Raw genomic sequence first — 24,455 nt, forward strand, 5'->3', positions numbered from 1 at the left:
CCATGCCTTCTTCAAACATAAATAACTTGAGCTACAAAACTCCAAATGAGGTGATTAAAAATGCATTGGAAAGAAGACATCTAGAGCTTTCCAAGCATATATGGCATGCATGGTGGATACTAAAAATTTAGGGAGAAAATAGCCCCGTAATGTGCATAGAAGAGCATAGTACCAACATGCAATCAGGCCAGCTGACCTCTTCACCTTCCATGGAGTATAACTCGAGTTGTAGAACTCCAAATGATGCGCTTCCAGTTGCGTTAGAAAGCTGACATCCATAGCTTTCCAACGAGGTATAATAGTCTATATTTGGCATCAAATTGGCAAGGTTGACAAGAGAACAAAGTGACGACTCAAGAAAGGGGGGTGCAACGTTTGAGTGTAGTTTAATGGATCATTATCCTTTTTGGATCAATTATGTCACTCTACCCTTCAAGCAAGCAAGGCCCATCAACAACACCAAATCAAGGCCACAAGAATCATCTAGAATAGTTTATTTTCATTTGATTGTAATTTGCTTTGAATTTCATTTTCATTTTGTAATTTAGGGAGCCTATTTAAAGGCCTTAGTTTCTGCATTTGAAAAAGGACTTTGGGGATTGAGGGGGAATCCAGCCCCTGAGGGGGAAATCGGGAGACACGGAGAATTTTGGATCATTTTCTTTTAGTTTTGTAATTGAATTCAGAGCTATGACTCACTAAACCCCTTTCATTGGGTTAGGGAGCTCTATTGTAATTCAATGAATCAATAATAGTTTTATCTTCTTCTTCAACCTTTTCTCTTGAATTTTGTTAGAAAGCTTCTCGATCTAATTCCATTGGGTAGTTGTCTTGGGAAAGAAACTACCCATAATTGGAATCCTTCGGAACCTTGGGAAAGGAATGGAGGATTCATGCTAGAGAAGCTTTCTCACAGTGAATTGGATTGGGGTTTGGATGGATATTGTGACATGTAATCCTACCAAATTGTGGTTCATGAAACTGTGTGGTATAATCAGTGATCGAGCATCATCTCTTCTTATGAACATTTAAACCAAGGGATTGGGAATTTGTTTGTTTTTAGAGAGAATTGGTGAGCCAAGGGATTGGGATCCAATCATATAAGATTGCCAAGCAAAATTCAATGAATGCATTGGTTGAGGAAGGGATAAAAGTTGTTTTGATTCGGAGATCTCAATATCTCATAACACCCAATGAATTCCCCATTTCTGATTTACCACTTTCTCTTTACATTCTGCAATTAAATTCATGCAATCACCCCATCCCTTTTAATTTCAGCAATTTAGCTTCTCGCTCTTTAATTCATGCAATTTTACATTCCGCAATTCTCATCTAAATCTTGATTCCGCTCAACTAGAACATACTTCTAATCCGAATTGCTCACTCAACCAATCCTTGTGGGATTCGACCTCACTCTATTGTGAGTTTTTACTTGACGATAACCGGTGCACTTGCCGGAAGGAATTTTGCCGATCGTGCAATTTCCTAAATCGTAGCATAACAAGTTTATGCACATCAGGATCCTGAGATAGAGATAGAGCAGGATGAGGAGATGGACGAGCCTCACGGCGATTCTCCGAACGGCCACGTGTAGATATAGCTTGACTGCGGAAGGGGCATTCTTTTGATGACACTCTAGTCTGACATTATCTGTTAGTTAGTCTCTCACTTGTGTTAGTGCACCCGAGAGCTAGGAGCTATATAGTGCTTAGGCTAGCCTGGGTGCCAGATTAGTGGCTTTTTGTATGGGCCAGGCCCTGGGAGTGTCGTGTATATATTAGCTACGTAGGATGACGAGGATGTAAACTGACTTGATCTGGTGTAAACGCCGCATGTTTTGTTATAGTGTATATGATGTATATTATCAGTTGTGTCTCTATGTTTCTTTATGCCGCTTATCTGTTACTTCCAATATATGCTTGTTTATTTTACCTTGTTATCCGCAACGATATGATATAAAAAAAAAGCTACCCGTAAAATTGGCATCGCTCTAACAAGGAACAGGCTCATATAGTAAATAGTAGTTAATAATTAAGAGGGATAAGTTAGTAACACTTAGCTTCTTGTATGACCATGGCATACTGGGAGTTGGGTCGTTACAAGTTGGTATCAGAGCAGTTCGTTCCCAATAGAGCCTGGGGAGTGGACTGACTATGCTTCATTGCATACTCTGTTGTGTGTCTCATGCTTATAGGATATCTATATGATATGTGTTGCATGATTGTCTCTGTGTTTTCATTCTGGGAGTGTTCACACTTGACTTGAAGTGTTAAGACTGATCACCTTAATAATGATTGTTTGGTGTGAACAGGACCACAATGGGTTCACGGAGACGAGGCGTACGGGAAGGAATTCCTAATGTTAACTACGAGAGGGAACAGGAAACATTTATGACTACCATGAACGCTGTGGCTGAGGCAGTGCGTGAGGCTGCAGTAGCAGCGGCTAGGGCTGTTGATCGTCTTGGAGTGAGAAACGGGAATGAGAATGAGCATGGGGAAGATAGTGGAAATGATGAGAATAACTTGGGGCATCTCGAAAGACCTATGACCCTTGCGACTTTTCTGAAGGTTAAACCACCTAAGTTTAAAGGTACACTCGTTGCGACTGATGCTGACAACTGGTTTCGAGCTATCGAACGATCACTGCGAGCACAGCATGTTCCGGAAGGCCAACACGTGGAGTTCGCTACTTATATGCTGGAAGGAGAAGCTGAGCATTGGTGGCAGGGGATACAGCGACTGTTGCAACAAGATGAAGGCGTTATTCCTTGGAATACTTTTAAGGATGAATTTTATAAGAAGTATTTTCCGAGGGCAGCTCGTGATGCTAAGGAGATGGAACTTATGCAGCTGAAACAGGGTAACATAACTATTGCAGAATATGCCCGTAAGTTTGATGACTTGTGCTATTTCTCCAAGATCTGCCAAGGGAATCCTGCTGACTTTGAAGAATGGAAGTGTTTGAAGTTCGAAGGGGGCCTTCGTGAGGATCTGATGAGTTCAGTAGTTCCATTGGAGATACGAAATTTTGCTGAGCTGGTTAATAAGTGTAAGTTAGTAGAAGAATGTGCTAAGAAGGTGAGTGCCTCTAAAGCAAGTCGTCAAGGATTTCCACCAAGGAACTACAATAGTTATAATTGGCAACCACGAAGGACAAACTTCAAGACACCTGGTGTGCCACAGCGAAGGAACCCACAGGTTGGTAACATCCCTACTCGCCCTACGGGTGGAAACGGAGGTAGACCAAGGCAGGATAATGGTAAACGACCTCAACAGGCACAAGTGAATATTGCATGTAGGCAGTGTGGAAAGGATCATGGTACCAGGCCTTGCCAAATCAAAACATTTACTTGTTACAATTGTGGGGAACCGGGACACTTGGCGAGGAGTTGCCCAAAAGGACTTTCTCGAAATCCAATACGAACCCAGCAACAAGGTCGAGTGTTTGCCATGACTGCTGATGATGCTATGCAATCAGACGCCCTGATCCAAGGTCAGTGTATTGTCAAAGATCGATTTCTAACTGTACTATATGACTCGGGTGCATCGCATTCCTTTATCTCTTTAACTGTTGCTCGTGAGTTGGGACTAGATTTCTCTGAGTTGAACTTTGATCTGATTGTCCATACACCTGCGTCCCAAAATGCTTTGACTAGTTTAGTGTGCCTGCAAGTACCATTCACTATTAGGAACAGAACTTTTATACATGATCTAATCTGTTTGCCTCTATGTGGTTTAGAAGTTATTCTAGGGTTAGATTGGTTATCTAAGTATCATGTTTTCCTTGATTGCTATGAAAGAACTGCTGTTATTCCGTCTGATAGTTTAGATATTAAACCATTTCTATCTCATACTTTATATCTGAATTCTGTAAGAGTTACATTAGACGGGAGTGATTGTGAGGGGTACGTTCTGTTAGCGGCTAGCTCAAATGATAGTGAACTAAGCTTAGAACGAATCCGAGTGGTGAAGGAATTTCCTGATGTTTTCCCGGACGACATACCTGAGTTTCCTCCTCAGCGAGAGATAGAATTTAGCATTGAACTTGTACCTGGAACCGGACCAATTTCCATAGCACCGTACCGGATGTCACCATTGGAACTTGCAGAGTTGAAGAAGCAGTTGGATGAGCTACTTGGAAAGAAATTTATTCGTCCCAGCGCATCACCTTGGGGAGCTCCTGTATTGCTAGTAAAGAAGAAGAATGGTGGAATGAGACTTTGCATAGATTACCGACAGTTAAATAAAGTCACTATCAAGAACAAGTATCCACTTCCACGAATAGATGATCTAATGGATCAGTTAAAAGGTGCAACTGTGTTTTCGAAGATTGATTTGCGATCGGGCTATCACCAGATTCGAGTGAAAGAGTCAGATATACCGAAGACTGCATTTAGAACTCGATATGGTCACTATGAGTATACGGTTATGTCGTTTGGACTAACTAATGCTCCTGCGATTTTTATGGATTACATGAATCGTATTTTTCGTCCGTACCTTGATCAGTTCGTAGTAGTCTTCATAGACGATATTCTCATCTATTCGAAGACAGAAAGAGAGCATGAAGAGCATCTAAGGACTGTATTGCAGATACTAAGGACTCGGAAGTTATATGCTAAATTATCAAAGTGCGAGTGGACAGAGAAGGTGGCATTTTTGGGACATGTTATATCACAGGGAGGAATTGCAGTGGATCCTTCAAAAAATGAAGCAGTAGTGCAATGGGAACCACCTACGACCGTTACAGAAGTTCGGAGTTTTCTCGGACTTGCTGGATATTACCGGAGGTTTATTAAAGGGTTTTCACAGATAGCCTTACCTCTGACTTACCTTACACAAAAGGAAGTTCCGTTCGTTTGGACGGCTGAGTGTGATAGGAGTTTCAAGATGCTTAAGGAAAAATTAACAACTGCACCTGTATTAGTACTACCCGACCCACAGAAACCTTTTGAAGTATACTGTGACGCTTCTCATAAAGGACTTGGATGTGTGCTGATGCAAGACAAAAATGTGGTGGCTTATGCTTCCCGGCAGCTGAGACCTCATGAACGAAATTATCCGACGCATGACTTGGAGTTGGCTGCAGTAGTGTTTGCTCTGAAGATCTGGAGACACTATTTGTATGGCGCTCAGCTAGAAGTTTTCTCTGACCACAAAAGTTTAAAGTATATCTTTGACCAGAAGGATCTTAATATGCGACAGCGAAGGTGGATGGAGTTCCTGAAGGACTATGATTTTAAGTTAAGCTATCACCCAGGAAAAGCGAACGTGGTGGCAGACACTTTGAGCAGGAAGAATTTGAATATCTTTTGGATGATGATAAAGGAAGAAAAGTTACTCGCAGAATTTGAGGACCTTAAGTTGGCTATGACTGAGACATCAAGTGGAGTCCGTTTGGCCCAATTGCATATAACACCAGATTTTAAGATTAGGATTCAGCAAGCACAAGCACAGGATTCAGAAATGATGACGATGCTGAGACGGATGAAAGTAGAGGAACCAGAAGCTGTAAGACTAGATCGTAGCAGCCTCTGGAGATACAAGAACAGAATTTGTGTGCCTAGCTCTGGAGATTTGCGGCAAAGGATTCTTGCAGAAGCTCATCAAAGTAGATTTTCTATGCATCCTGGAGTAACAAAGATGTATCAGGATTTGAAACAAATGTTCTGGTGGCCGGGCTTGAAGAAAGAGGTAGCTGATTATGTCTCAAAATGTTTAACCTGTCAGAAGGTGAAGGTGGAACACCAGAAACCGTCAGGAACCCTGCAACCCTTAGAAATACCACAATGGAAGTTGGAGCAGATCACTATGGATTTTGTCACGGGATTGCCAAGGACCTCAACTGGACAAAATACCATTTGGGTAATTGTGGACAGGTTGACAAAATCAGCGCACTTCCTTCCGATTCGAGTTGACTATACATTAGAAAGGCTGGCACGGATATATATTCAAGAAATCGTACGATTGCACGGAATACCGTCATCAATTGTTTCAGATCGAGATCCGAGGTTTACTTCCAGATTCTGGAGAGCTTTCCAGAAAGCATTGGGAACAGAATTGCATATGAGTACAGCATACCATCCTCAAACAGACGGACAATCAGAGCGGACAATCCAAACATTGGAAGACATGCTAAGATCTTGTGTAATGGATAACCAAGGCAGTTGGGATAGATATATGCCATTGGTCGAGTTCGTCTACAACAACAGCTACCAACAAAGTATCGGGATGGCACCATATGAAGCTCTCTATGGAGGAAGATGTCAGACACCATTGTGTTGGAATGACGACGGAGAAGCCAGTGTCTTAGGTCCAGACTTAGTGCAAGAAACTACTGAGAAGATAAAGGGGATTCGCCAGAAGATCCAGACATCACAGAGCCGTCAAAAGAGTTATGCCGATAATAGACGTAGACCCTTAGAGTTTAGTGAGGGAGACCATGTCTTTCTTAAAGTAACCCCGACTACTGGAATAGGTAGAGCTCTTAAGACTAAAAAGCTTAACCCTCGATACATAGGACCTTTCCAAATACTTAAAAGAGTCGGTCTAGTAGCTTATCAAGTAGCCCTTCCTCCATATTTGTCAAACCTTCATGATGTTTTTCATGTCTCGCAACTTAAGAAATATATTCCCGACGAGAGTCATATTTTACAACCAGAGACAGTACAGTTACGAAACGATTTGACATATCAAGCATCACCAGTTCAGATCGTAGAAAGAAACGATAAGCAGCTGAGAGGCAAGACTGTTCACTTAGTCAAAGTAGCTTGGGGACAAAGAGGAGAAGAAGAGCACACTTGGGAATTGGAAGATAAGATGAAAGCTGATTACCCGCATTTATTCTCAGGTAACTGAAATTTTGAGGGCAAAATTTTCTTTTAGGAGGGTAGAATGTAACAACCCCGGTTTTCGAGTACGCGAGATCTATTCTGAAAGTACGAATTTCTCCGGAAGATCAGTAAGGGGAAAACCTTTGATATATCATCAAGTATCTCAATCCTCATTGTCATCATGTCATCTTTAAGTTAGAACCTTTTCCGAGACAAGCTCGATAATGCAATCACGAGGAATCTAGTTTTTTAACCGTATCGGTTAGGAGTTTTAATTCGATTTTTCGTAAATAATCTCAGTTTGACAAACCGGACTCGATTTATGAGAGGAGAGAGATAATAGGATGATATTATCATTATATGAGTATTAGAAGCCTCTTGAATGATATTATGAGGTTACCTGATCAGTTTTAGTTAAAAACGGAAAACCGGTTTAACCGGGTTCACAATTTACTGGTGCAGCTTAGCACCAGCACTCCCTGATGACTTTAGCAATGCTAAGGCCTCATTATTCATGTTTCATTCTCATAATAAATATTTTACTAGTGTCATTTATGCTAGTAGCTTAGAAAATAATTTTTAGACATGTTTTTGCAAGTGTTCCGATGCATCTAGTTTTAGTAGTTATACACCTGAGATATTTTAATATTATTTTAATCCACCTCCAAGCCAACCAATCACAACTCACCCTACACCCCCCAAAACCCCCAAGGCTGGCTCATTTTCACTTTGTGGCCGAAAATAGGTAGAGAGAAAAAGAGAGAAAAGTTCTTAGTTCCAAATCTTCAAAGCTTGATTTCTGCTGAACTAAAACTCAAATCAAAATTCCAATCCGACCAAAATGATCCTCTCTTCTTTCTCTACATGATCATATGACTTATCAAGGCTGGGATCAAGGTGAGTTGGCTATACCATCTCTCTTTTGATTCAGTTTCAAGGAAACATGCTTAAATATGTGTTTTCTTGATGTGATTTAGGAGGAAAAAGTGTTTAAGGACCACCTGAAAGTTTGATTGAATTAGAAGCAGCAAGACCAGGTAGGGTGTCACGAAATTAATCTTGATTAATTGTGTTTGAGATGTGTGAATGTTGTATTATTTGGCTGTGCTAAAAATTGGTTGCATATATGATTGATTTTTGGTGAAAATTTGGTGAAATTCTGATGAAATTTGATGAAATTTAAGCTTTAAAGTTCATGTTCTTGGGCAGCTGAAAAAACGAAACCCTAAGCTTAAATTGAGGTTCAATTTGTGTTGAAATCATGTAGAAAAGATGGGGTTTTAGTGGCTGCTAATTTATTATGAATTATAGTAAAAATCGGTTGCTGAAAAGACTGAAAAACGGGTAAAAACAGAGAAAGAATCTGAAGAATTTATGAAGAACATGAAGAACACTTTGAGTGTGGTGAAGAACAATGAAGAACACCTTTTTGATTCATAAAAGGGCAAGGAAGTAAAATTTTTGGTGTTTAAGGGGTTATATGGTAATTTCTGGAAGTTAGGGTGGTAAAAGTAGAAATATTAAAAGTTACGGGTGGTAAAAAGTGAATTTTAAAGGTTAAAGGTTAAAGTAAAGTTAATTTTCGAAAATATATTAATAAAATAATATTTTAATAAAAATAATAAAATAATGCGAAAAAGGCAGTTTTCTGTAAAAGCTTTAGAAAGACAACTTTAAGCGCAGAATCTCATAATTACCTTCATAAAACACTTAGGGAGTGGTAAAAACATATTAGTGAGGCAAAGATAAAGAAAAGATAAAAAGTTGAAGAAAAGATAAAAATCGAAGAAAAAGTCTGTAAAATTTTAACAACAGAGAAACAGACAAAGACTAGTGAACGAACTAGGGCAACATAGTTAGTTCTTGATTTGCGAATAGGGTTAGGTATTATATGAAAAGTTAAACTGTTTCAGTATAGACTTAATGAACCTATACTTGGGGCAGGCTAACTAATCATACCGAAATTTACATAAGCTTTAAATACATACGTTAAATAGAGAAAGCAGAATAAAGTGAGGAAGCGCAGAGAAAGGAACAAACAGAGCAGAATAAAGAGACAAAGCGAAGAGAGTAATATGATAAAGAGTAGAGGACCTATTGAGAGGTCATCTGTTGCATTAAGGAAACCTCAGAGATATCTATATGTTCATCTACTACATTGTAGCAGTCAGATAGATAATGGTGCAACCACTGAGAAACGCTTTCCTGCGGTACAGATCCATATTTTATTTCTGTAAGGCAGAGGGGTTATTTCCTGCTACAGAAGTACCGTGACCACCTGTTCCATTTCTGTAGTGGCAGAGGGGTTATTTCCTGTATACAGAAGGTGTGTCGGCATACAACCCTGCAGTGGCAGATGTGTTATTTCCTGCGTGCAGTGGACCCTGTGGTGGCAGAGGGGTTATTTCCTGTACACAGGGGTATAGCCAACAGGAAAGCCATATCCGGCTAGTAATGCTGGGTTACGTCGGGAGCGGGTAGAAACCGACAAATGAGCTCATTACCTGCACTAGGACTAGACATGCATCATTCTTGTCTGTGCATTATTCTCTGTTGCATTCCTACTTGTGTTTGATCAATTTCTTTATGTTTGTTTGCTTGAGTGTTATGTCTATGCTTTATTTTCTTGCACTCTTCTGTTTGTGTTCTATTTTCTGTTTTCCCTATCTATTTTAACTACTGTTTACTACTTTACTGTATTCTAATATCTATCTGCTAATCGGAATCAAATAAATGAACGTAACTAATAACCCCGACCCTACTAAGAACTCCCCAGTTCTTACCCCTACTCTCCCTTCCTCCCCCCTCAGATGGAGACGGGCGTGATCTTCTATGAGTTCGAGGACCCTTACGTCTACGAGGATCAGGTACATCACAGTTACTTCATTATGGGTTTGGAGCCTCGTATTAGACGATATGCGTTACCTAATCGAGCTTTTCAACATCCTCTGTCTAGCCCGCATTTTGACCCTGATGCTCCTTACGACTTTCCCTTATCCTGGTTACACCCTGACGCACCTGGACATCCTTTTCCTGATGATCCTAAGCACCCTATACCAGCTCAACCTTTGAATGAGGCGGTACCTGAGCCTATCATTCCTGATGAGCCTGAGTTAGCTGATGACTACGTACCTGTGATACCACCAGAGTGGGATTTTTCCCCCTGAGCCGATCCCCGACTTTCCACAGCCTGATGAGCCGGCACTACCGGACGGTGGGGTAGCTCCTATATACGCGAACGGACCTGTGCTTGCGAATGGTTTTGTACATAGTGACAACAGTATTTCTGGTGGATCTGAGGACATAGTTGCAGCTGTGGACGATGAGGAAGAGGAGGATCCTGAGATAGAGATAGAGCAGGATGAGGAGATGGACGAGCCTCACGGCGATTCTCCGAACGGCCACGTGTAGATATAGCTTGACTGCGGAAGTGGCATTCTTTTGATGACACTCTAGTCTGACATTATCTGTTAGTTAGTCTCTCACTTGTGTTAGTACACCCGAGAGCTAGGAGCTATATAGTGCTTAGGCTAGCCTGGGTGCCAGATTAGTGGCTTTTTGTATGGGCCAGGCCCTGGGAGTGTCGTGTATATATTAGCTACGTAGGATGACGAGGATGTAAACTGACTTGATCTGGTGTAAACGCCGCATGTTTTGTTATAGTGTACATGATGTATATTATCAGTTGTGTCTCTATGTTTCTTTATGCCGCTTTTCTGTTACTCCCAATATATGCTTGTTTATTTTACCTTGTTATCCGCAACGATACGATATAAAAAAAAAAGCTACCCGTAAAATTGGCATCGCTCTAACAAGGAACAGGCTCATATAGTAAATAATAGTTAATAATTAAGAGGGATAAGTTAGTAACACTTAGCTTCTTGTATGACCATGGCATACTGGGAGTTGGGTCGTTACAAAAATGATCCTCTCTTCTTCCTCTACATAACCATGTAACTCATCAAGGATGGAAATAAGGTGAGATGGCTGTCTCCCTCCCATTTCAATTCGGTTTTCAAGGAAAACAATGCAAAACATGTGTTTTCTTGATGTTCTTCCTTAGGAATCATGCTTAACTTGACTTGAGGGCCAAGAAATGTGAATTTCCAGCAAGTCTAAGGTGAGATATCTCTTCCTAACATACTGAGTGAGATTTGGTCAGTTGAGAGTTTTTGGATTTAACGTTGTTCTTGATGTGATTTAGGAGGAAAAAGTGCTTAAGGACCACCTGAAAGTTTAACCGAATTAGGAGTAGCAAAACCAGGTAGGGATTGACAAATTTAATCTTGATTGATTGTGTTTGAGTTGTGTGATTATGATATGGTTTGGCTGTGCTTGAAATTGATTGTTTGTATGAGTAATTCTTGTTGAAATTTTGGTGAAAATTTGATGAAATTTGATGAAATTCAAGCTATGAATGTGTGTTCTTAGTGGCTGGAAATTTATTTTGAATTTTGGTAAAAATCGGTTGCTGAAAAGACTGAAAAATGGGTAAAAACAAAGAAAGAATTCGAAGAATTTACGAAGAACACGAAGAACACTTTGAGTGTGGTGAAGAAGAATGAAGAACACCTTTTTGATCCATAAAAGGGCAAGGAAGTAAATATTTTGGTGTTTGGGGGGTTATTTTGTAATTTCCAAAAGTTAGGGTGGTAAAAGTAGAAATATTAAAAGTTACGGGTGGTAAAAAGTGAATTTTAAAGGTTAAAGGTTAAAGTAAAGTTAATTTTCGAAAATTTAATAATAAAATGATAAATAATAATAAAATATTAAATAATAATATTTAATTAAAAATAATATTTTAATAAAATTAATAAAATAATGCAGAAAAGGCAGTTTTCTGTAAAAGCTTTAGAAAGACAACTTTAAGCGCAGAATCTCATAATTACCTTCATAAAACACTTAGGGAGTGGTAAGAACATATTAGTGAGGCAAAGATAAAAGAAAGATAAAAAGTTGAAGAAAAGATAAAAACTAAAGAAAAGTCTGTAAGGTTTTAATAACAGAAAAACAGACAGAAATTAGTGAACGAACTAGGGCAACATAGTTAGTCCTTGAGTTGCGACTAGGGTTAGGTATAATATGAAAAGTTAAACTGTTTTAGTATAGACTTAATGAACCTATACTTGGGACAGGCAAACTATTCATACCGAAATTTACATAAACTTTAAATACATACGTTAAGCAGAGAAATCAGAGTAGAGTAAAAAAACACAGAAAACAGAGTAACCAGAGTAAAGTAAAGAGATAAAGAGAAAAAGAGTAATATAGATACAGACGAAAAGAGTAATCAGAGAAGAGAAAAGAGATACAGAAAACAGAGTAATTAAAACAGAGTAAAGAGATACAGAAAAAAGAGAAACCAGAACAGAGTAAAGAGATATAAAGAGAAGAGTAATATAATAAAGAGCTATATATATATTAGTTGCTTAACGCAACCCAGAGCTATATTTATATATATATTAGTTGCTTGATGCAACCCAGAGCTATATTTATATATATATTAGTTGCTTGATGCAACCCAGAGCTATATTTAATATATATTAGTTGCTTAATGCAACCCAGAGCTTCTGTAGGGAAACTAAGTTACCTACAGCTATTTTTTGCTTCCCCAGAGCAGAGCAGAGTATATATATATTTTCTTGCAGTAAGCAGAGGCTGTCTCAAAGGAAGTTGAAGCCCTGCTTCTTCTCCCTGTCATACAACCAACAAGTACAAGCAGAGAAAATAGGTGCAGATAGTATTTGTGTCAGAATTGCTGTTAGTTGTGGGTGATACAATATATCAAACAGTTAGTGAGTTAGCAAACAGAATTGAAAATAATAAAGAAAAAACAAAAGAGTAGAGGGAGAAGGGAAGAAGTATAACTAAAACAAAAAGTAAATCACTCAAACAGAAAATGAAATTCACAAAATAAAATGCTCAATCTAGTGATCTTCCAATATAATCATTGTTGATGCACAATCAATCCCCGGCAACGGCGCCATAAACTTGATGCACGAAAAACTTGTCTCTCAACAAATCTCCCTTCGACAAGTGTACCGAAGTTGTCGTCAAGTAAAAACTCACAATAGAGTGAGGTCGAATCCCACAGGGATTGATTGATCAAGCAACTTTAATTAGAAGAATGTTTTAGTTGAGCGAATCTAGGATTTGGGTTGAGAGTTGCAGAAAATAAAATGGCGGGAATGTAAATAATAGAAAAGTAAATGCTAGAATTAAAGGACTGGAAGTAAATAACTGAAAATAAATTGTAGAATTGTAAATGGGAATGGGGGTTTTGCTCATAAAAGTAAATGGCAGAAATTAAAGAGAATGGGTAAGATCAGAGATGGGGAGTTCATTGGGCTTAGGAGATGTTGCAATTCTCCGGATCAAGTTCATTTTCATCTCTTCCTCAATCAATGCACTCATTGATCTCCTTGGCAATCTTAAGTGATTGAATTACAATTTCTTGCAATTCAATCTCTCAAATCTTGATCAATAGCCAATTCCTTGGTCAATTGCTCATGAGAAGAGATAAAGTATGGTCACTGATTATACCACATGCATTTCCCAAATTAAGTATTGAGAAGGTTATAGTCATATACCCATCCAAACCCAATTTGGTCCAGCATGAGAAAGCATTTCTAGCTTGATCTCTTCATTCCTCTTTCAAGGTTCAAAAGAGATCCAAGTTTGAATAGCTTCTCTTCCAAGATAACTACTCAATTGGATGAAGATCGAAAGCTTTCAAGTAAAATCAAGAGGAAAGATAGAAGAAGAATAATGAAAATTAGTATTGATCCATCAAATTACAACAGAGCTCCCTAACCCAATGAAAGGGGTTTAGTTGTTCATAACTCTTGAAAATGAAAACAAAGATGGAGAATACATCATAAAACTAGAATTTGCAAAGAAAGTAAAATACAGAGAGTAGTTCTCTTTTTCCCAGCCTCCCGAGCTTCTTTACAATTCAAAGCAACTCCTATATATACTACTCTTCTCGGCTTCTAGTTTACTCTTCAAGTCTTGAGCCTTTGGATCTTGAGTTTGAAGCAGTTCTTTTCTTCATTTGGGCTTGGCTTTACTTGCAGAGAGAAAATGCTAAGTGGGCAGAGACTTCAGCTCAGGACGTTAGGGGTGTTAATATTTAGTGAGAATATAAGTTCGAGAACGTTAGTGACACTTAACATTGTCACTAACGTTCCAATGCACCCCTTTGCCTCACGTTAAAACCCACGTTAACTAGGTTAACGTGGCTTTTAACGTTGCCTTATTAATCCTTGGAGAACGTTAGTGACACTCAACATTGTCACTAACGTTCCAGTGTGCCCCTTCTTGTTTCACGTTAAAGCCCACGTTAACTAGGTTAACGTGGCTTCTAACGTGGTCCTTGCCAACCTTCAAGAATGTTAGTGACACTCAACATTGTCACTAACGTTCCAATATGCCCCTGGGTCTCACGTTAGAGTCCACGTTAACTAGGTTAACGTGGCCTCTAACGTAGCCATCTTTAGCCATCCCAACGTTAGTGACAATGTTGAGTGTCACTAACGTTGGCTCATCCTTCATTCCTCATCGTTAGCTTCCACGTTAACTAAGTTAACGTGGAGTTTAACGTGACTATTGGGGGTTGTGTGGTTGCTTCAACGTTAGTGACAATGTTGAGTGTTACTAACGTTGTCGACAACTCTTCATCCTTTACGTTAGTTCCCACGTTAACCAAGTTAACGTGGGAGTTAACGTGGTACTTTGCACCATAGGCCAATGTTAGTGACAATGTTGAGTGTCACTAACGTTGGCTTCTCTTCCCCTTTTAACGTTAGAGGCCACGTTAACTAGGTTAACGTGGCTTCTAACGTGGCCACTTATGAGTAATTGCCAACGTTAGTGACAATGTTAAGTGTCACTAACGTTGGCTCAACTTCTCTTCTCCACGTTAGAGTTCACGTTAACTTAGTTAACGTGACTCTCTAACGTGAGCATTGATGGCTTTTTTGAGAATGTTATTGGCAATCACTTTTCTCATTAATCTTGCAAGTTACCTCCCCTTTTCTTGCTTCCTTTTTGGTCCTGAAATCAAGCAATAAAGTGCATCAAAGCTCTAGTCCAAGTCATGAGTAATGCAACATAATATTTGTCACTAAACTTATGCAAAATCCTCATGAAATTATGTAAAATGCACAATGTATGCTTGAATCAAGGCATAAGTGAATATTTACCCAAAACTAGCTTATTTCCTAAAGAAATGTATGAAACTATCCTAAAAACAGTAAAGAAAAGGTCAGTGAAACTGGCCAAGATGCCCTGGCATCAAACACCTCTGCTATATCATCAAGCATCTCAATCCTCATTATCATTATGTCATCCTTAAGCTAGAACCTCCTCTGAGGCAAGCTCGATAATGCAATCGCGAAGAACCTAGTTTTTGAACCGTATCGGTTGGCAGTTTTGATTCTGATTTTCGTAAATAGTCTCTGTTTGACGAACCAGACTTGATTCATGAGAGGAGAGAGATAATAGTATAATATTATCATTATATTAGTATTAAAAAATTCTTGAATGATATTATAAGGTTACCTGGTCGGTTTTTGTTAAAAACAGAAAATCGGTTTAACCGGGTTTACGGTTTACTAGTGCAGCTTAGCACAAGCACTCTCTGATGAATTTAGCAATGCTAAGGCCTCATTATATATGTTCTATTCTCATAATAAATATGTTACTAGTTTCATTTATGCTAGTAGCTCAGAAAATAATTTTTAGAGATGTTTTTACGAGTGTTCCGGTACACCTAGTTTTAGTAGTTGTACACCAGAGATATTTTAATATTATTTTAATCCACCTCCAAGCCAACCAATCACAACTCACCTTACACCCCCAAGACCTCCAAGGATGTCTCATTTCATCATTTTGGCCGAAAATAACAAGAGAGAAAAGAGAGAAACTTTCATGAACACTTAATCTTCAAAGCTTGATTTCTTCTGAACTAAAACTCAAATCAAAACTCCGATTTCACCAAAATTATCCTCTCTTCTTCCTCTACATAATCATGTAACTTATCAAGGATGGAAATAAGGTGAGATGGCTGTCTCCCTCCCATTTCAATTCAGTTTTCAAGGAAAACCATGCAAAACATGTGTTTTCTGGAAATTTATTTTGAATTTTGGTAAAAATCGGTTGCTGAAAAGACTGAAAAACGGGTAAAAACAAAGAAAGAATTCGAAGAATTTACGAAGAACACGAAGAACACTTTGAGTGTGGTGAAGAAGAATGAAGAACACCTTTTTGATCCATAAAAGGGCAAAGAAGTAAATATTTTGGTGTTTGGGGGGTTATTTTGTAATTTCCAAAAGTTAGGGTGGTAAAAGTAGAAATATTAAAAGTTACGGGTGGTAAAAAGTGAATTTTAAAGGTTAAACGTTAAAGTAAAGTTAATTTTCGAAAATTTAATAATAAAATGATAAATAATAATAAAATATTAAATAATAATATTTAATTAAAAATAATATTTTAATAAAATTAATAAAATAATGCAGAAAAGGCAGTTTTCAGTAAAAGCTTTAGAAAGACAACTTTAAGCGCAGAATCTCATAATTACCTTCATAAAACACTTAGGGAGTGGTAAGAACATATTAGTGAGGCAAAGATAAAAGAAAGATAAAAAGTTGAAGAAAAGATAAAAACTAAAGAAAAGTCTGTAAGGTTTTAATAATAGAAAAACAGACAGAAATTAGTGAACGAACTAGGGCAACATAGTTAGTCCTTGAGTTGCGACTAGGGTTAGGTATAATATGAAAAGTTAAACTGTTTCAGTATAGACTTAATGAACCTATACTTGGGACAGGCAAACTATTCATACCGAAATTTACATAAACTTTAAATACATACGTTAAGCAGAGAAATCAGAGTAGAGTAAAAAAACACAGAAAACAGAGTAACCAGAGTAAAGTGAAGAGATAAAGAGAAAAAGAGTAATATAGATACAGACGAAAAGAGTAATCAGAGAAGAGAAAAGAGATACAGAAAACAGAGTAATTAAAACAGAGTAAAGAGATACAGAAAAAAGAGAAACCAGAACAGAGTAAAGAGATATAAAGAGAAGAGTAATATAATAAAGAGCTATATATATATATATATTAGTTGCTTAATGCAACCCAGAGCTATATTTATATATATATTAGTTGCTTGATGCAACCCAGAGCTATATTTATATATATATTAGTTGCTTGATGCAACCCAGAGCTATATTTAATATATATTAGTTGCTTAATGCAACCCAGAGCTTCTGTAGGGAAACTAAGTTACCTACAGCTATTTTCTGCTTCCCCAGAGCAGAGCAGAGTATATATATATTTTCCTGCAGTAAGCAGAGGCTATCTCAAATGAGCGGCTATTATTATATGCGCATTTATTTAGGAACAGAAAATCGTATCCGGGAAATCGGGATTACTCGTGACCGGATAAATGTCGGGATTGCGGGCAGCCAACCGACACATGAGCTCATGGCCGGCGCTAGGGCTAGACATGCATCATTCTTGTCTGTGCATCATTCTCTGTTGCATTCCTTTCTGTGTGTGATCTACTTCTTTATGTTTGTCTGCTTGTATGCTAGTTCTGTGTTTTATTTTCTTGTATTCTTTTGTTTGTGTTCTGCTTTCTGTTGTCTCTATTTTCTCTTTCTATCTTTATCTTCTGTTTACTGCTTCGCTATATTATGTTATTCGTCTACTAAGCGACCCCAAATAAATGAACATAACTAATAACCCCGGCCCTACTAAGAACTCCCCAGTTCTTACCCCTTCTCTCTCCCTTTCCCCTTCAGATGGAAGTAAGAGTTCCTTTCCGTAGTTTGCTGACGATTGTACGCAAAAAGGGATTCCACTCTAGGCAGTCTTCTGAGTCTAGGGTGAATATCGTTCTCTGATTATATGTATATACTGTGAGGCCAGCCAACGTCTGCACCCCTTTCGTATGCACACTTTAACCTAAATCCGGTGTACGAGATTCCTACTGTGTGGCTACTTCATGAGGTACCAGAGAGACGTCCTGTGGAAAAGTCTGATCGTGCAGAGGAGTAGCAGATGATGTTCTATCTTTTGATGACGTTCCACTTGACTTGAGTTTTGAAGATCTAGAACGTACTTTCCCTCGCTTTAGTAGTTTAGAGGGACTAGGTGAGTATAGAGTCTAGGCTAGCCTAGGTGCCAGCTTAGGGACCTCTTGAACAGGTCAGGACCTGGGATGTTGTATGTATATATATGTATATAGATATTATTTAGCTATATCTAGGGGTGTTCTAACTAACAGTCTATATGCTAATAAAGGCTGAATCACCGAATGTTGTCAACTACTTGTGATGTATTTTTGTGTGGTTGTTTATAACTGTTTTATCTGTTATTACTTGTGAATTGATTATAAATGATTCTGTCTATTAATCCAAATATTTAAAAAAAAATACACCACGCAAATTAACTACGCGTTTAACAACGAATCAGGCTCATATGATAAATAATAGATAATAATTAGGAAGACAAATTGGTAGCGCTCAGTTTCCGGTATGATCTAGACATATTGAAAATTGGGTCGTTACAGTAGTCATCATGCATAAGCTCCAGGAGAGACATAGAGGATTCACCTCTTTTTTGTTTGCCAGTTGTTGCCTTGCCTTTTCCCTTTCTTTGAGTATCAGACATCCTGAAAAACAAAAATCCAGGATATAATAAAAATAGGAAAACAAGTAGGTAAATAACAAGGTAAGCATAAAGTGGCAAAGGAGCAGTAGAATAACGAAATGAGGTGAATAATTGTGCATTTTGGATTGTATAGGAGTTAGAAATCCGAGAAGAAAAATTTACAATCCAAAATGTAATAGAAATAGAATTCATGTTAATTAGGAAAAACTTTAATCATGCCTTGGTTAGAAGGTTAAAGAGAATAGTGAAAAAAACCAAGAAGAGATGTTTGGAAAATTAGGTTGGTTAGGATTGAAAGAGAGGTTAGAAAGTTGAAAGCAGGGAGTTAGTAAAAAGAAAGTCAGAGTAGGTGGCATGATGATCAGTTTCTAAGTAACAAGAATTCACAATTATAAGCAACAATCAACTCATATTCAAACAAGGAAATAAGGTTGATGATGATTCATATAGATATGGAAATAGCAAAAATTGGAATTGAATCATCAAAAAAGTTGTTTATTAACCAGGAAATCGAAAAGAATAAGAAAGCTTGTCATTGGAGTCATGAATTGGTTTGGTAAAAGCTGAGTAAAGCAGAATTCTAATTGCCAAAACCAAAACATGAAGGAAAATCAGAACAGTTTACAGAAATTTGGGCAGCATTCCGGCTAAAATTGGATGTTCCCGGGTAATAAACAACAAGCAGAACAGTTCATATGAATTAAAATACAGCTGCAAATACAAATACGGAATATGAACACGAAAAAACCAGTGTAAAAAGCAGCATGCAACAGTAAAGAACAGTATATGAATAGCAATAACATAAGAATTGTGGAATTGATAAAACAAGAAGCACGAACAGCGCAATTATCAGGCCTAAATCCACTAACCACATCCTAGCTACCTAACAACCTAGAATCCACTACAACATACATCTCTAACTAGCCTAGTTTTGAATGTAAACGGAAAAATGTGCAATTAACTACGAATTGAAAGAAGAGTGGCGTTTTGCGGAACTTGGTAGGCGTATGAACGAAAGTAGGGCAGAGAGATGGCTAGGGGGTGGGGGTGGTGGTGGTGGTGACTGACGCGGCGGTGCAGGCGGTTGGCGCGACGGTGGGCGGCTGTCCGGTGGTGGTGGAAGGGGGTGAGGGTGGTGGTGAGGGTGGTGGTAGGAGGGGGAAGGATGGGAGGGGGTGAGGGTGGTGGTAGGAGACGCGACTGTGATGTGGGTGGCGGTGGATGGCCGCAGTGGTGGAAGGGATAAGAGAAGAGAGAGAGAGAAGAAGGAGAGGGAAGAAAGAAGGAGTGGGGGTTGGTCGGCGCGGTGGGTCTGGGTGGTCAACGCTGGGGCGGCGGTCCCTTTGGGTGGTGGTGAAGGGTGCAGAGGGAGGAGGGAGGGAGAGCAGACGGGGTTGGGGAAGAAGAATGGGGACGCGGGGGGGATAGGTTTTCGCGTCACTGGGGTTAGTGAATTTGAATCCACGCGATCGCGTGGGGCACGCGGTCGCGTGGCTAGGGTGGATGGGGGGTTGACGCGATCGCGTGAGTGACGCGATCGCATGGAATAGGAAAAAGGATGAATGACGCGGTCGCGTGAGGCATGCGACCGCGTCGCTGGAAATTGTGCAAAATGCACTATTCCAGCATCGTTTCAGCGCAACTCTCTGTCTCCTTTGCGGTGTTGTGCAATCCACGCGACGTGAACGCGTCGCTCACGCTTTCGCGTGGGATGGGTGTTTTGCTAGTGACGCGTTTGCGTGATGGACGCGAACGCGTGAGCCGTTTTGTGCAAAATGCACGACAGCCGCACGATTCCATACTAGATTTCTAGGCGTTGGATTTTTTTTGCCGATTTCCAGATCACGCGTTCGCGTGAATGACGCGGACACGTGTGAGGTGGTTTTCGCAACTGACGCGATCGCTTTAGCGATGCGGTCGCGTCGCACGCCTTTTTTTTATTTTTTTATTTTTTTATTTTCCTTTATTTATTTATTTATTTATTTTTATGCAGGTATGCAATTATGCAGTATGCAATGCTAAATGCAAATGTTATGAATAGCATCCAGGTTCAATAAAAATAAAACAATATAAAAATGAACAAAACGAAATAAAATGGAAACAGGAACGATCATACCATGGTGAGTTGTCTCCCACCTAGCATTTTTAGTTAAAGTCCTTAAGTTGGACATTAGATGAGCTTCCTATTATGGTGGCTTATGATTAAATTCATCCAGAAATCTCCACCAATGTTTGGAATGCCAACAGCCTCCAGGGTCCCAAACTAGGCATGTAAAGCTTCTGAGCAGCTTTAAACAGGTTCTCAGGCTCCCGGCGTGATGAATGTCAGAATAGATTCAAGGATCCCAAACTTTGCTTTTAATTCCGCCCTTGTCTTGATCTATATTCTACCATGCAGGCGGCTCAGAAATTATATTCTCACCAAGATGACTAAACGTCTTTCGTGATCCATTCGATTGAACATGATACCAATCCGTGCACTTCGAGTTGAAGCGTGGAACCTTATTGAACCTCGTGCACCAGCTCTAAGTACTAGCCATTTCCCTTTTACTCTTAAAGCTGCAAAGAGCTCTAAGCTGGCCATCTATTTCAAGCAAACCATATTCAACTGGAAAAGTAAAGTTAAAGGTTAAGGATTGTACCCACTTGAAGCTTGTATTGGGTGGTAATGGCCTTGGGATAGGTTTTCCAGTGGTTTTGTAAGTTCTACTCCTTTGTAATCTTTTGCGAATTCCTCACTTCTTTGCAAAATTCTTCAAATGTAGCTGTGTCTTGATCAAAGTCTTCGATGTCTTCCTCATCACTTAAGTCATAAGCTGGAGGTTGAGAAAAATCTACCTCCGCATCATCTTCGTATTCACTTGGGGAAGATTCTTCGATCTCAGAGAATTCACTTGCGGATGCAAGTTTATTACTAGGAAAACTTGACTTGTGATTATCATCATCAAGGAAACTTGCGTCTTGGGTTATTCCGTCTAGTTCTTCATAAAATACCTGCCTTGGGGGTTGTGCACTATCCTCCTTAGCATCAATCGTAACGTCCATGACGGTATTTTTCACAACTCTGGATTCCCATGAAGGTTCAGCATCTCCTAAATCTTCAATCAGTACTTCTTCTTCTTGGATAATCTGAGGTTCCTCCAATTGTTCCAGAATAAAGTTGTGCTCATTACTACCCTCTGGGGTTTCTAGTATCTCCTTCATGCTACGTTCGTCATTAGATTCTCCACATAAAGCTATTGGAGTTCCTTGAGGGTTTGAACATCTGGAAGATAATTGATGTATTGCTTGCTCCAGCTGATGAAGGGTTGTATGAAGTTGATCTACTGTTTCCTTGAGGCGAACCTGTGATTCTTGAGGTGATTGATTTGGACATGGTACATAGGGAAGTGGTGGTGTTTGGGAGTAATTGGATTGGAATTGGGGTAAATAAGGATCATATGGTGGTAAATGGTGAAAAGGAGCTTGTGAGTGTGGTGGTTCAAAGTTATGTTGAGAGGATGGTCTATAGGCACAGGGTGGGGCTTGTTGGTATTTACAAGTTTGTCCACCATATCTATTAGCTTGGTATGCATTGTAAAGTGGTCTTTGTCCATGATATCTTAGAGGGTGTTGTTGCCTAAAGGGTTGATCAAATCCTCTTGGCTCCATCCATCTTTGATTGCTTAGACCTTGATGCATATTCCTGTTATAGCTTTCACTCCTTTCAACAATATTAGAACCAAACTCAAAGCGAGAGGGGTGAGAATTTATAGTGGCTAAAAAAAAGAAAAAAATTAAAAAGGGAAAAACAAAAACAATTAAACAAATAAAAGAAAAATATTTACAATAACCAATAATAAGGCACACGATTGCAGCTCCCCGGCAACGGCGCCATTTTGAAGAACGGATGATTGACGATTTAGAATTCAGAATAAATTCTCGTTGCAAGTATAGTTTCTAAACCAAGCAATCAACCTTTCTTACAAACGTTTTGGTTGTCACAAGTAACAAACCCCTAAATAAATTGATAATCGAAGTATTTAAACCTTGGGTAGTCTTCTCAAGGAACTGCAGGGAAGTATGTTCTTATTATTGGTTATGAGTTTTGTAAATTGGGGGTTTTAAAAATAAGGAACAAGTAAATTAAATGACAAGTAAAATAAATAAATAACTATAAAATAAACTCTTGGTAAGGTATGACAATTCAGAAGTCCTATCCTTGTTATCCTTATCAATGGTGATGAGAATTGAGCTTAATCCCACTTAGTTAACCTTTACTAATCAAAGGAAAGTCAAGTGGACTAATCAATTTTATCCTCAGGTCCTAGTCGATTCCTAAGGAGAGACTAGAGTTATTGGAATTCGATTCAATTAGCAAAAATAACAATTATCAATCACGATGAGTTTGATAACTTAAGAGTTACCAATTACTTAACCAAAGCCTAAAGGAGAAAATTAAACTTACTCGAATAAAAATGTCTTCAAATTGGAAGCAATAGTAACATAAATATAAAAGAAAGCAATCATAAACTGAAATACCTCAAATAACATTAATTAAGAGAATCATATGTAACATAGAAGAATTCATAAATTAAATTGAGAAAATAATAAAAGGAAATATTAAACCTGATAAAGAGTTGGAATACTTAACTTGAAATAATAAGAAATCCTAATCCTAAAACCTAAGAGAGAGGAGAGAACCTCTCTCTCTCTAAAACCTACATCTAAACCATAAAAAGTGAATAATCGAAGACCTCCCTCTGAATGGATGCATTCCTCCACTTTATATCCTCTAATCTGTGCTTTCTGGACTTGGATCTGGGCCAAAAAGGCTTCAGAAATTGCTGGGAGCGTTTTCTACAATTTCTGGTGCGTGGCGTCTGTCACGCGTCCGCGTGGGTCACGCGGTCGCGTCATCTGGAGTTTTCCTTGTCACGCGTTCGCTTCGGTCATGCGTCCGCGTCATCTGTGTTCTGCTTAAGGCGCGCATCCGCGTCAGTCAGGCGTTCGCGTCGCTGCCTTTTCGCGCTGGGCATGTGGCCGCGTCATCCATGCGTTCGCGCCGCTGCCAGTTTCTTCAAAAACTCCATTTTGTGCTTTCCTTCCATTTTTGTATGTTTCCTTTCCATCCTTTAACTCATTCCTGCCTTAAAAGATTTGAAACTTCTCAACACACAAGTCACGGCATCGAATGGTAATAAAGGGTAATTAAAATAAATTATTTCAAAGCATAGGAAACATGTATTTTACATATATCACATAATAAGGAAGGGAAAGTAAAACCATGCAATTTACATGAATAAGTGGGTGATGGATTGAATAAATCTCTTGAATTGAGCACAATATATGTCATAAAATATGGGTTTATCATGTACCATGTCAGAGAAGGGAATAGGTCGCCCGACCTCCCCACCATTACCTTCACTCAAGAAGACACTGCAGGCATCATCCCGGGGCCTGATAACCCCGTGGTCGTTACCATCAAACTTGCCAATGCCAATCTCCACCGAACATTGGTAGACCAAGGAAGCTCCGTGGATATCCTGTTCAAATCCGTCTTCGACAAGCTCGGCCTACAAGAAACAGTGCTCTGAGCATATCCTAATAGCCTATTCGGGCTCGGAGACAACCCAATCCAACCACTCGGGTACATCCCACTACATACGACCTTCGAAAAAGGAACACGCTCTAGAACGCTAAGCATAGACTACATTGTAGTCGACGTAAGTTCTGCGTACAATGCCCTCATAGGTCGAACAATGCTAAATCAGCTTGCCGTGGTGGTCTCCACTCCGCACCTATGCATGAAGTTCCCAAGTTCAGAAGGGATTGCCACCATAAAGGGAGACCAAAAACTCGCGCGACGCTGTTACAACGAAAGTCTGAACTTTAAAGGCGACCCCAAAGGAAAAGAAACCTACACTATTGAACTCGGCAGAGTCCGAGCTCGCAAAGAACTTTGTCTT

General features: G+C 39.2%; 1 protein-coding gene across 1 annotated transcript; it reads left to right on the top strand.

Annotated features, from left to right (window-relative positions):
• Positions 1-2,399: 2,399 nt before the first annotated feature.
• Positions 2,400-24,083, top strand: LOC148564834 (uncharacterized). Its single transcript, XM_088487094.1, has 4 exons — positions 2,400-2,468; positions 2,571-3,321; positions 4,645-4,789; positions 23,873-24,083. The coding sequence occupies exons 1-4, from the start codon at positions 2,400-2,402 to the stop codon at positions 24,081-24,083; spliced, it is 1,176 nt and encodes a 391-aa protein (XP_088343220.1).
• Positions 24,084-24,455: the final 372 nt, after the last annotated feature.

The sequence above is a fragment of the Arachis ipaensis genome, chromosome B5 (genome assembly GCF_059453495.1).
Source record: "Arachis ipaensis isolate K30076 ecotype BB chromosome B5, ASM5945349v1, whole genome shotgun sequence".
In the NCBI taxonomy this organism is placed as follows: Eukaryota; Viridiplantae; Streptophyta; class Magnoliopsida; order Fabales; family Fabaceae; genus Arachis; species Arachis ipaensis.

Coding starts and splice junctions, on each gene's coding strand:
- LOC148564834 (XM_088487094.1), top strand. CDS start 2,400: ATGAACGCTGTGGCTGAGGCAGTGCGTGAGGCTGCAGTAGCAGCGGCT. Junction 3,322..4,644: donor GCAGTGTGGAAAGGATCATG/GTACCAGGCCTT, acceptor GCGAGTGGACAG/AGAAGGTGGCATTTTTGGGA. Junction 4,790..23,872: donor CTTGCTGGATATTACCGGAG/GTTTATTAAAGG, acceptor GTACCATGTCAG/AGAAGGGAATAGGTCGCCCG.